At 48.2% G+C, this 13,692-nt stretch overlaps 1 protein-coding gene and 1 long non-coding RNA gene across 2 annotated transcripts in view; one reads left to right on the top strand and one right to left on the bottom strand.

Moving 5' to 3' along the window:
* Positions 1-4,666, bottom strand: part of SLC10A1 (solute carrier family 10 member 1) — a 23,038-nt gene extending 18,372 nt beyond the window's left edge. The window contains exon 1 of the mRNA XM_086320018.1: positions 3,999-4,666. Within this exon, the coding sequence (XP_086176144.1) occupies positions 3,999-4,354 (356 nt within the window). The 5' untranslated portion in view covers positions 4,355-4,666. The remainder of the gene's footprint in view (positions 1-3,998) is intronic.
* LOC147364098 (uncharacterized) overlaps positions 1-13,692 on the top strand; it is a 26,178-nt gene extending 12,486 nt beyond the window's left edge. The window contains exon 2 of the long non-coding RNA XR_015134095.1: positions 11,343-13,692. This is a non-coding gene — a long non-coding RNA (uncharacterized LOC147364098). The remainder of the gene's footprint in view (positions 1-11,342) is intronic.

Raw genomic sequence — 13,692 nt, 5'->3', positions numbered from 1 at the left:
CTACCAGGGAAGCCTGGTACAAACTATTCTGCAGTTCAAATGCACAAAATAGCTCTTTTATTTTTAAACCTATCATCTCAAAGAAAGCAAGTTGTCAAATGATATGGGTAGTATGATACAGTTCATATAAAGTTTAAAAACAAATGCAGGAGTGTATCTTGCTGGTGGATATATACATACATAGTAATAGTATAATATAAAATATAAAAGGGTTTGTGGAAGGGCTGAAAGTCAAATCCTGGGAGGTGCTCCTTGAGTGTAGGAAGAGGGGAATGAGATTGGGAAGGGCATTCGGTAGGCTACACAGCGCTAGCTGTTGACCTCTGCCTAGGAGAAAGGCCACACATGAAACTCGTGTGCTTGTTTTGATGACCTTGAACAGGAGTCATGCTTGCTTTGGCTCGGCATGTCGGGAGCTTTGGAATTTGCTCTGGGACTTGGTGTGCCTTGTGCACTGGCGTGTGTGTGGGAGCCATGCTCCCAGACCTCCTGATACCTCCTCCGCCCGTGCAAGGGCTTGGCTCTTGGCCTACATTTCTGGTATCTGTAATGGTTGTGATCCTGTTACCCTGAAGGGCAGTGCTGGGAGGGCAGTCCTGTTGTAGCTCTGAGACGAACCTGTCATGTAGTAACATTGTGAATCTGGATTGCAAGCGGATTCTGTACCAGCTAAGCTACCAGGGAAGCTGGCAACCCTTCTACATCAGAATTAAGATATGGTCCAGGTTTCTGTCTGTAGGACCCAGAGTCTGCTATGGACCTTGTCTAGGCGTCCAGGGACCAGGGGGAATGGAGCACATTTCTTTTTTTTTTTTAAACCTTCCTGCTTAAATTCTCAGAGCCCTCCACACAGCCTGCTTTGGGGCAACTGTATATACCCTGCTTGAGGGACAGGTTTTGAGCTCCTGTTAACAGAGGCACTGGCAGCAGAAGCTGAGGGAGCTGTGAGGGAACCGGTCAGTCTCTGTGGTGAAGTGGGAGACTTCGGGGAACCTGAGTAGCTTCTGTCTCCTGCCTAGTCTTTCATGGTGGGGAGAACTGTGAGAATCCTTGGGTTGTCTCCACAGCCATTGGCTCTGCTGTCTGCTGTAGGCTGGATGAGGGGTGGGGGTGAGCAGGTGAACTCGAGGTGTGGCATAGGTGGTCATCAAAGGGGCCCAGTTCTCACTGGCCCTCTCTTCTCTGTCCCTCAGGGAGGGCAATTTCTCTTGCCTGTGGGTCCACTGTCTTTTTTGAAGCATGACTCTCGGCATCCTAGAGGAAAGAGCTGCTGTGCCTGGCTGCCTTGAGAGGTCCACCGGGGGAGGGGGCACCCAGCCTTCTGGAATGTTCCTTCTCCCCCTTCCACCCACGAGGATCTCCCTCAGCCTCACTCCAGCCGTGAAGCAGAATGACTGGCAAGAGAGACCCCGGGACTGGCTCCGGACACAGCTTGCCCACAGATTCTCGGGAAGCCTCTAGCAAGTCTCTGGACTTGAGCTTTCTCACGTGTAAAGTGGAATTGGTCTCAACACTCCTTTCTAGTCCACATGGGAATAGCATGGTATCGTACACAGGCCTCAAACCCACAGCCTCTGGGTGGCATCTGGGCCTCTGACATGTACAGTTTGGCTTGCACAGTGTTTTAAAAAATTTGAAATCATTGCCAACAATTAAAAATTTAGAGATTTCACCTTCAAAGGGAGATTCTGTCTTCTCCTGAAAAGCAGGAAGCTATGCCAGCCATGAGTTCCTAATCCCACAATAGCCACGGCAGAGATGGATGGCATATGCCCTGTGCAGGGAGGCCCACACCTCAGAGGCTGGCGGTCATCCTCCAGCCACACTGGGCATTGAAGATATTTGAGTGAAAGCACAGGCTTTGGAGCCCCCAGGCCTCGGATAAATGTATTAACCTCTCTAAAGCTCAGTTTTCTTGTCTCTAGAATGGAGCTCCTTATAGCACCTCCTCATGGAAGCCGTATCAGGATCCCATATAGAGCCTTTGGCCCATTGCCAGTCTGTCTTTTATTATCAGCACCATTATCATTACTATAATACCTGTAACAAGTTGTCTCAGGTGAACTCAATCTGGAATTTGAAGTTTCTGGCAGCTTGTGATGGTGGAGGGTGAGTGGGGTCAGAGGGCTGGTTTCATGTACATGGGAGGTTGGTCTGTGGGAAGGGGCTTTATGGCAGAAGGTGGCTGTCCTGCAAAGTATTATCTCTTGAGGGGCCTAGGTGGAGGTGACAGGTCCCAGGTGCCCAGACCAGGAGCCTGAGCAAGACAGTGAGTCACTGGAGGTGTCACTGGTGGAGGCCTAGAGCCTCCGAAAAGCAGGCATTGCCAAAGGGACCTTATTGACATTCACTGGCTCAAGAGACTGGGACATCTGGTCACTCACACTTAGAGACTCCCCTACTGTGCTTTAATACTGCCTCCCACCTCCCCACCCGCCCGTGCAGCTCTACTGATACAGAGCCATAAGGCCCTACTCACCCTGCCAGGCTCCTCTGTCCATGGGGATTCTCCAGGCAGGAATACTGGAGTGGGTTGCCATGCTCTCCTCCAGGAGATCTTCCCAACCCAGAGATCGAACCCAGGTCTCCCGCATTGCAGGTGGATTCTTTACCAGCTAAGCTACCAGGCAAGGTTGCAGCCCTTCTACGTCAGAATTAAGATATGGTTCAGGTTTCTCTGTATGGGACACAGAGGCTGCATTGGGCCTTGTCTAGATCAGGTCAGGGGCTTGTCTTGCTGCAGGAAGGACCTAGATCAGATAAGGGGAAGAACTTCCTCACAGTGAGGTAGTTGAATACTGGACATGTTCCCGTGAGAGACTGTACAAGCCAGGCTCTCTCTCCATCAAACACCTCAGTGAGGGTTGAATTATATGGGTGGAGAGTCCAGAGCTTCTCAGGCGGCAGGTCCAGGTAACCCCCCATGATCACTATCATTTTTTCATTCAAGTATCAGCTCCAGCATCACTTGGCATCACCAGGAAGAGGATTCCCTACTTGGCTGGTTTCCTTAGTACAGTTCAGTCAGGGGCAGGGTAGTGACAGGCACAAGCAGATGGACTGTCTTGAATTTACTGCCCTGCCTGGCATGGAATAGCCTCTCCACTGAGGACTGAACCATAAGAGACAGGCTTGAGATGGACAATTAAGTAAGAGCCAGAGCTTTTATGCTGGTGAGTTTTCTTCAGCCAGCAGAAGCTGCTGCTGGAGCTGGAGCTAGTCTGACGTGGCTTTGCCCTGGGAAACATTCCAGACCAGAGTCCCACCTCTTTGGAAGGACTGGTATTCAGCTGCCCCCTGCAGGATTCCACCCTCACTGACTTCTGCTGTAATGGTTTGGGTGTGGGGATGCTGCTGTTGCCTCCTCCCAGTTTGGCTGAGGTGAGGCTTGTCCTGACATGGGACCCTGACCTGGTGCTGGGGGACTCCAGGATCTACCTGGCTGTGTCTTTGCGCTGAAGTGTTCTTGCCTCTGATGGGTGGAGAGGGGAGGTTCAGAGAGGACAGCCCACTTGCACAGACAGTTGGGGGGATCTTCGGCAATTCCTTCCTGGTCTGCAGGAACTGGAGGTGCTCTTTGGTTCTGAGCCGCCTTGATCTCCTTGGAGATCTTTGGGACTAATCTGCACTCCCTTTCGTATCTCTGGCCTTGAAGCAGAATTCTGCCTACCCTGGCAGATGGGTGAAAGTTCACCAGAGGTCCCTTTGCTTTAAATCAATACAGTATTCCTTCAAGACAGTCCTTGTGCCATTTGAGACAACCCTGGGAGTAGGGGCGGGGTCTCTCCAGGATGTCCCTGGACCAGCTGAGCCCCTTTGGCTTGGAGCCTAAGCCAAGATGTACCCCAGCGTCTGCCCCCAGCCCAGTGTTAGCTTTTGAGCATAAATGGCTGCCACCCCCTGCCCTAACACCCTCCCAGCCCCCATTCACTCCCCTCCTGGCTCTTCGCCTTGACTGCAATCTCCCCAGGTAGCTCCCTTCTCACCCCCAGTCCTACCTCAGGTTCATGTCCCCCTTGATGGCCAGGGCAAAGATGTTGGAGAGGTTCCCCCCCGGTGAGCAGCCGCAGATCAGGATGGCTAGGGCCTCGACGTTATTCAGCTGGAAGAACTTGCCCAGTCCAAAGGCAGTGAGGGGCATGATGCCAAACTGTGCCACCAGAGCGACGGCCAGCCCCTTGGGCCTCCAGAAGTGCGCCTTGATCTTGCTGAACTCCATGGTGCAACCCAGCGAGAGCATGATGGTTAACAGCATGATCACCAGAATGACACTCAGCGCCCGGTCGGTGGGCCGCTTGCCAAAGTTGTGCGGGAGGGAGAAGTTGAACGGGGAAGATTCGTTGAAGGCCTCCATCCTCCTGGACGGCAGTGGTGGAAGAAAGGCTGAAGACCCTGCGCACCCCTGGTTGGTCTACTGACTCCCTGCCCTGCCCAGTCCTTGCTGGGTGCCTTCCTCAATCACTTCCCAGGGCAGGGAGCTTCAAGGCAAAATGTAGATCTGAGCAAATAGAAGGATTATGCAACTGGCTGTTCTTTCTCTGGCTTTGGCCGCAAAAGAGAGAGAGAGTGTGCCCAGAGCCTTTTCTGTAGGGCTGTTCTTGCCCCTCCTGAATTCCTCAGCCTCTTCTGCCTTCCTGGGTGCCACTAACACCTCTTCTCACCTCCTGGCTGCTTCTGGGACAAGAGGCCTTATATCTCTTCTCCACATCCCCTCACTGCTCCCCCCCTCCCACCTCCGAGCACGCCCACAGGCACTGTGTCCTGAGGACCGATCTGGGTCCAGCCCCTCTCATTCTCTGCTCAGTCCCAGAGGCCACAGTTTCTCATTCAGGGAAAGGTGCCTCCCCTTGTCCAGACCCAAGGAAGTAACAAGCGTTGAATTTTACCTTTCCTTCTTGGAAAGGAGGTTGTGGGACAGAGGACAGGTGAATTACTGGCTTCTAGATGTGTCCACGACCCTTCTCCTGGAAGAGGAGAAGTGCCTGTGCCCTTCCTACTCAGGCTGGGAAACCCTTGTCTTAACCCCAAACCTGGCCACACAAGTTCTTGGGGAGGAACATGCCCCCAAGCAGGCTTACCACCAGGGAGGAGCCTGATGGGATGACCCAGGGGCTCGCAGGAAGCCTGGAAGCACTTTGCCCAAAGGGCAGCTCTGAGGGAACCCTGGCAGGGGAGATGTATTGCAGTCAACAGCCCGAGGAGCCCTGCTGCTTGGGAGACTTGCCTAGAAGGAAGCAGGAATGCAGGTTTTTCTTTCTGATTTCCGGACTGCTCTACTTTTGCTCTGCACCTATCCGGGAGCGAGGTTCTGGAGGAAGGTGACAGTGGACAGAGGCAGGCACACCTGCTGGTCGGGGTGGCGGGGGGCGTGGCCTAGGTCTCTCTCCTCCCATCGAAGCCTTGCAAAGTCAAGCATCTTCAGCGAGGGACAAGGAGCAGCATCAAAAGAATTGCCTCTAGCTTGGGCTGGAATCCAAGGGGCCTGAATGGGATCTCCTGTCTTCATCTTTGCTGAAACACGAGATAAGGCTTTCTGTGTGAGGCTCCAGAGGATACAACAGGGACCAAAATGTGAAACACTCTGTACGGAGGGTGGAGACAGATTTTGTCTTGATATGAGGAACCACCCAAAAATTCCAGCTCTCCACTAATGGCCCTAGGGCCTCCTGAATCCTGCATAGATAAGGGTTGAGGGATAGGATCTGCACATCGTGTGCTCAAGAAGGCTGCTCTCTGGAGTTTTGCAGGTCACAGAGCTATACACTGTGACTTCAGTTCAGTTCAGTTCAGTCCGACTCTTTGTGACCCCATGAATCGCAGCACGCCAGGCCTTCCTGTCCATCACCAACTCCCGGAGTTCACTGAGACTTACCTCCATCAAGTCAGTGATACCATCCAGCCATCTCATCCTCTGTTGTCCCCTTCTCCTCCTGCCCCCAATCCCTCCCAGCATCAGAGTCTTTTCCAATGAGTCAACTCTTCGCATCAGATGGCCAAAGTACTGGAGTTTCAGCTTTAGCATCATTCCTTCCAAAGAAATCCCAGGGCTGATCTCCTTCAGAATGGGCTAGTTGGATCTCCTTGCAGTCCAAGGGACTCTCAAGAGTCTTCTCCAACACCACAGTTCAAAAGCATCAATTCTTTGGCGCTCAGCTTTCTTCACAGTCCAACTCTCACATCCATACATGACCACTGGAAAAACCATAGCCTTGACTAGACAGACCTTTGTTGGCAAAGTAACGTCTCTGCTTTTGAATATGCTATCTAGGTTGGTCATAACTTTCCTTCCAAGGAGTAAGCATCTTTTAATTTCATGGCTGCAGTCACCATCTGCAGTGATTTTGGAGCCCTAAAAAATAAAGTCTGCCACTGTTTCCGCTGTTTCCCCATCTATTTCCCATGAAGTGATGGGACCGGATGCCTAGATCTTCGTTTTCTGAATGTTGAGCTTTAAGCCAACTTTTTCACTCTCCACTTTCACTTTCATCAAGAGGCTTTTTAGTTCCTCATAAGGGTGGTGTCATCTGCATATCTGAGGTGATTGATATTTCTCCCGACAATCTTGATTCCAGCTTGTGCTTCTTTCAGCCCAGCGTTTCTCATGATGTACTTACTCTGCATAAAAGTTAAATAAGCAGGGTGACGATATACAGCCTTGACGTACTCCTTTTCCTATTTGGAACCAGTCTGTTGTTCCATGTCCAGTTCTAACTGTTGCTTCCTGAACTGCATACAGATTTCTCAAGAGGCAGATCAGGTGGTCTGGTATTCCCATCTCTTTCAGAATTTTCCACAGTTTATTGTGATCCACACAGTCAAAGGCTTTGGCATAGTCAATAAAGCAGAAATAGATGCTTTTCTGGAACTCTCTTGCTTTTTCCATGATGTTGACAATTTGATCTCTGGTTCCTCTGCCTTTTCTAAAACCAGCTTGAACATCAGGAAGTTCACAGTTCATGTATTGTTGAAGCCTGGCTTGGAGAATTTTGAGCATTACTTTACTAGCATGTGAGATGAGTGCAATTGTGCAGTAGTTTGAGCATTCTTTGGCATTGCCTTTCTTTGGGATTGGAATGAAAACGGACCTTTTCCAGTCCTGTGGCCACTGCTGAGTTTTCCAAATTTGCTGGCATATTGAGTGCAGCACTTTCACAGCATCATCTTTCAGGATTTGGAATAGCTCAACTGGAATTTCATCACCTCCACTAGCTTTGTTCGTAGTGATGCTTTCTAAGGCCCACTTGACTTCACATTCCAGGATGTCTGGCTCTAGGTCAGTGATCACACCGTGATTATCTGGGTCGTGAAGATCTTTTTTGTACAGTTCTGTGTATTCTTGCCATCTCTTCTTAATATCTTCTGCTTCTGTTAGGTCCATACCATTTCTGTCCTTTATTGAGCCCATCTTTGCATGAAATGTTCCCTTGGTATCTCTAATTTTCTTGAAGAGATCTCTAGTCTTTCCCATTCTGTTGTTTTCCTCTATTTCTTTGCATTGATCGCTGAAGAAGGCTTTCTTATCTCTTCTTGCTATTCTTTGGAACTCTGCATTCAGATGCTTATATCTATCCTGTCTCCTTTGCTTTTCACTTCTCTTCTTTTCACAGCTATTTGTAAGGCCTCCCCAGACAGCCATTTTGCTTTTTTGCATTTCTTTTCCATGGGGATGGTCTTGATCCCCATCTCCTGTACAATGTCACAAACCTCATTCCATAGTTCATCAGGCACTCTATCTATCAGATCTAGGCCCTTAAATCTATTTCTCACTTCCACTGTATAATCATAAGGGATTTGATTTAGGTCATACCTGAATGGTCTAGTGGTTTTCCCTATTTTCTTCAATTTCAGTCTGAATTTGGTAATAAGGAGTTCATGATCTGAGCCACAGTCAGCTCCTGGTCTTGTTTTTGCTGGGTGTATAGAGCTTCTCCATCTTTGGCTGCAAAGAATATAATCAATCTGATTTCGGTGTTGACCATCTGGTGATGTCCATGTGTAGAGTCTTCTCTTGTGTTGTTGGAAGAGGGTGTTTGCTATGACCAGTGCATTTTCTTGACAAAACTCTATTAGTCTTTGCCCTGCTTCATTCTGTATTCCAAGGCCAAATTTGCCCGTTACTCCAGGTGTTTCTTGACTTCCTACTTTTGCATTCCAGTCCCCTATAATGAAAAGGACATCTTTTTGGGGTGTTAGTTCTAAAAGGTCTTGTAGGTCTTCATAGAACCATTCAGCTTCTTCAGCATTACTGGTTGGGGCATAGACTGGATTACCGTGATATTGAATGGTTTGCCTTGGAAACAAACAGAGATCATTCTGTCATTTTTGAGACTGCATCCAAGTACTGCATTTCCGACTCTTTTGTTGACCATGATGGCTACTCCATTTCTTCTGAGGGATTCCTGCCTGCAGTAGTAGATATAATGGTCATCTGAGTTAAATTCACCCATTCCAGTCCATTTCAGTTCGCTGATTCCTAGAATGTTGACATTTACTCTTCCCATCTCTTGTTTGACCACTTCCAATTTGCCTTGATTCATGGACCTGACATTCCAGGTTCCTATGCAATATTGCTCTTTACAGCATCGGACCTTGCTTCTATCACCAGTCACATCCACAGCTGGGTATTGTTTTTGCTTTGGCTCCATCCCTTCATTCTTTCTGGAGTTATTTCTCCACTGATCTCTAGTAGCATATTGGGCACCTACCGACCTGGGGAGTTCCTCTTTCAGTATCCTATCATTTTGCCTTTTCATACTGTTCATGGGGTTCTCAAGGCAAGAATACTGAAGTGGTTTGCCATTCCCTTGTCCAGTAGACCACATTCTGTCAGATCTCTCCACCATGACCCGCCCATCTTGGGTTGCCCCATGGGCATGGCTTAGTTTCATTGAGTTAGACAAGGCTGTGGTCCTAGTGTGATTAGATTGACTAGTTTTCTGTGAGTATGGTTTCAATGTGTTTGCTCTCTGATGCCCTCTTGCAACACCTACCATCTTACTTGGGTTTCTCTTACCTTGGGCATGGGGTATCTCTTCATGGCTGCTCCAGCAAAGCGCAGCCACTGCTCCTTACCTTGGACGAGGGATATCTTCTCACCATTGCCCTTCCTGAACTTCAAAGTGGGATAGCTCCTCTAGGCCCTCCCGCGCCCGCGCAGCCACTGCTCCTCAGGCGTGGGGTTGCTCCTCCTGGCCGCCGCCCCTGGCCTTGGGTGTGGGGTAGCTCCTCCTGGCCACCGCCCCTGGCCTCGGGCTGAGGTTGCTCCTCCCGGCTGCCGCCCCTGACCTCAGACGCGGGGTAGCTCCTTTCGGCTGTCGCCCCTGACCTCGGACGCGGGGTAGCTCCTCTTGGCCGTGACCTCAGTGACATGAAATTGAAGTCTTTTTCCCTTTGAGAGTCTCTGACACTAATGATTTCCTCGTGCTTGAGTTGATCTGGCCTCAAGGAAAGGGACAAGACAAGTGGGAATGTTCAGATGCTCATGGGGTGGGTGGGGCATGGACTGAATGTGCCTGGAGAGTCAGGGTAGGCCCAAAAAAGGCTGCTTTCTTTCTCTAAAGCTGGTCAGAAGAGACCCCTAACAGAATTTCTAGGGGAGAATTACTGATCATCAACTGAGTGCTAGGCACTGTGGGAGCATTAAAAACTATATAATCCATGTTCCTGCCCTCAGGAGACTTATGGACCATACCATGATTCACAATGCAAAGCAAAGTGTAATCAAGGGTGGAGTCCAGGCAGGGCTGCCATGAGCAGTTGTTCAGGCTGTGCACTGCACAATCCTAGGGACACCACTCACTCAGACACCCTGTGACGCCACAGGTTTTTATGCATCGGCCTTATGCCCAAGGAGGTGAGGAGCAATCAGTCAGTATCTGTTAAAAGGGTTTCATGCGGTCTGGTGGTGACAGCATGGTGGCAGGGATGGCTGAGGTGGTGGCAGCCTTGGTGGATATAGGCTCAGCCGGGCAATTTGAGGAGCTTCGTGCTTCAGAGCCAAATCCCTCCTTGTCCATTTCTGGGCACCATGGACTCACGGTGCATCAGATGAACGGTGTGATGGCAGAGCTAGCAGAGAGCATTCCCAGGTTTCAATCATGAAGAAATATTTCTAAGGAGTTTTAGTGCAGTGAAGGTGTTCAGACTTCAGATGCCCTTGATATTCTGGGGAATGGTTTTACTAGTGTTCCTGGTCTGGCCTCAGGCAGCTTTGGCTGCCACCGTTGCCTTTGTCTTATTAAGAGTTCGTCTTCTGGGAGCTCTTTTGTGGGGAGGCACATGTAGTGATCCTCCTGGCTTCAGCAGGAGTTTCAAGAACAACACTTGCTTCCCAGAAGAGTTTTCAGTGAGGGACCCTACTGGAAACCAGCAGGAATATGAGACGAGATTGGCTTTTAGGAACATATAGGAATTCGATTTTATGAGTCAGGATGCTACTTGTTTTCTTCTGGCTTAAGACAGTTACCTTGTTTCAGCCTAGTCTTGCCTGTTTTTTGATTTGTGTTACATGACAATTAGAATCAGGAGTGCCGGCGGTGGGGGTCTTCACTGAGCCTGGCCCAGTGCTGTGTGTCGTGGACGCTCAGCAGCTGTTAGTTGAAAGAGTGACTGGGATGCACTGCCTTTGTCATCACCTTTCTGCTCTTCTTTGGTCTGAGTGTGGAATTGTACGGAAGAATATGGCACAGACGTTCCTTAGACTTTAGAAAGAGTCTCTTTTGAGTAGCTGTCTCTGGATGCTTTACCTTCTCTTTGTTCTTTTTCCATTTTCATTGGACAGTGGGGCTGCTCAGGTGGTGCAGTGGTGAAGAATCTGGAGATTCTTCATCAAGAGATGTAAGAGACACCATTTCAGCCCCTGGGTTGCTAGGATCCCCTGCAGGAGGAAATGGCAACCCATTCCAGTATTCTTGCTAGTAAAATCCCATGAACAGAGGAGCCTGGCGGGCTAGTGTCCAAGGGGTCACAAACAGTTGGACATGACTGAGCGACTGAGCACACACATTGGACAGTTGACACTGATTTTAAAGTGTATATAGTTTTTCACATTAAAAAATGAAAAGAATGTAAAATATTGCTTCAAAAGAGCATTCTAAAGAAAAAAGAATTAAGGTAGTAAAAAAGCACCCAAGAGTATATGAGATGAAAAGTATAAACGGAAGTCAAAGAACTACCTCAAACTGTATCATTGTCATTTATTTGCATAGAAACACCAGATTGGTTAAAGTTATAGATAAAGATAGTATTTTAAGCCCAGTGGAAATCTTTCACTCTTGGAAAAATATGTGCATATATATTTAAAAACCCTTTAACAATGTAACTTTTCAATACATTTCCTATAGGTAAAAATGTGAATCCCCCATCCTGGAATGTGAAGTCAAGTGGGCCTTCGAAAGCATCACTACGAACAAAGCTAGTGGAGGTGATGGAATTCCAGTTGAGCTATTCCAAAGCCTGAAAGATGATGCTGTGAAAGTGCTGCACTCAATATGCCAGCAAATTTGGAAAACTCAGCAGTGGCCACAGGACTGGAAAAGGTCCGTTTTCATTCCAATCCCAAAGAAAGGCAATGCCAAAGAATGCTCAAACTACTGCACAATTGCACTCATCTCACATGCTAGTAAAGTAATGCTCAAAATTCTCTAAGCCAGGCTTCAGCAATACGTGAACTGTGAACTTCCAGATGTTCAAGCTGGTTTTAGAAAAGGCAGAGGAACCAGACATCAAATTGTCAACATCCACTGGATCATGAAAAAAGCAAGAGAGTTCCAGAAAAGCATCTATTTCTGCTTTATTGACTATGCCAAAGCCTTTGACTGTGTGGATCACAATAAACTGTGGAAAATTCTGAAAGAGATGGGAATACCAGACCACCTGATCTGCCTCTTGAGAAACCTGTATGCAGTTCAGGAAGCAACAGTTAGAACTGGACATGGAACAACAGACTGGTTCCAAACAGGAAAAGGAGTACATCAAGGCTGTATATCGTCACCCTGCTTATTTAACTTCTATGCAGAGTACATCATGAGAAACGCTGGGCTGAAAGAAGCACAAGCTGGAATCAAGATTGTCGGGAGAAATATCAATCACCTCAGATATGCAGATGACACCACCCTTATGGCAGAAAGTGAAGAGGAACTCAAAAGCCTCTTGATGAAAGTGAAAGAGAAGAGTGAAAAAGTTGGCTTAAAGCTCAACATTCAGAAAACGAAGATCATGGTATCCGGTCCCATCACTTCATGGGAAATAGATGGGGAAACAGTGGAAACAGTGGCAGACTTTATTTTTTTGGGCTCCAAAATCACTGCAGATGGTGACTGCAGCCATGAAATTAAAAGACGCTTACTCCTTGGAAGGAAAGTTATGACCAACCTAGATAGCATATTCAAAAGCAGAGATATTACTTTGCCAACAAAGGTCCATCTAGTCAAGGCTATGGTTTTTCCAGTGGTCATGTATGGATGTGAGAGTTGGACTGTGAAGAAAGCTGAGCGCCAAAGAATTGATGCTTTTGAACTGTGGTGTTGGAGAAGACTCTTGAGAGTCCCTTGGACTGCAAGGAGATCCAACCAGTCCATCCTAAAGGAGATCAGTCCTGGGCGTTCTTTGGAAGGACTGATGCTGAAGCTGAAACTGCAATACTTTGGCCACCTCATGCAAAGAGTTGACTCATTGGAAAAGACCCTGATGCTGGGAGGGATTGGGGGCAGGAGGAGAAGGGGACGACAGAGGATGAGATGGTTTGATTGCATCACCAACTCAATGGACATAGATTTGTGTGGACTCTGGGAGCTGGTGATGGACAGGGAGGCCTGGCGTGCTGCGGTTCATGGGGTCGCAAAGAGTTGGACACGACTGAGCAACTGAACTGAACTGAAACTGGATACTAAGCCATTTAATTTCCGTCAACTCTTTGTCCTTTCCCCTTTTCAGAAAACCCAAAGTTCTGCCTCCTACTGTGAATCTTTTCCTTTTGAAAACACATCTTCTTGCTCTCACTTCGCTTCCCTCCTGACTCTTCCCTTATCCATTTTGTGTGTTCCTTTGCAAAGAATGGAAAAATCTCTTGTAGGAAGCTGACAGTCTTCATCCTTTCTCCATATCTCCTCTGCACCTATTCTAATGGCATAAAATTTGGAAGGCAGGCAGGTATTTTGTGTTACATTAACGATGGCTGGATGGCCTCACTGACTCGATGGACGTGAGTCTGAGTGAACTCCAGGAGTTGGTGATGGACAGGGAGGCCTGGCATGCTGCGATTCATGGGGTCGCAGAGAGTCGGACACGACTGAGTGACTGAACTGAACTGAACTGAACGATAACTGACAGCTATTAAGCACATGCTGTGCGACAGACACGGTGGTTTCAGTTACATTTCTTATTCAGTCCTCACAAAGCCTCACGAAGTAGGTATTATTACTATCCTTATTTTACAGATTAGGAAAGTAAGGTTCAGAGAGGTTAAGCAATCTGCTCAATTTGCACTGCTATTGATTGGTGGAATTGATATTCATACGCAGGTCTGAGAGTCTGGGTGTGGACACTCAGCCTGGCTCTGTGCCCCTGACTGTGATGCTGAGTTGTTTTGTTGTGTTCCTTCTTCTGGCCCATCCTGCCTTCTACTCACCCTGCTTTTAAGACCTGGAAGCTTTGACTGGAAAAGTGCTTGTAATTACGTGTTTCTTCCCAAAT

Source organism: Bos grunniens, chromosome 10, assembly GCF_055505025.1.
Source record: "Bos grunniens cultivar Pamir isolate PY7600 chromosome 10, Bosgru_T2T1.0, whole genome shotgun sequence".
In the NCBI taxonomy this organism is placed as follows: domain Eukaryota; kingdom Metazoa; phylum Chordata; class Mammalia; order Artiodactyla; family Bovidae; genus Bos; species Bos grunniens.
This window is presented reverse-complemented; position numbering and strand designations above follow the sequence as displayed.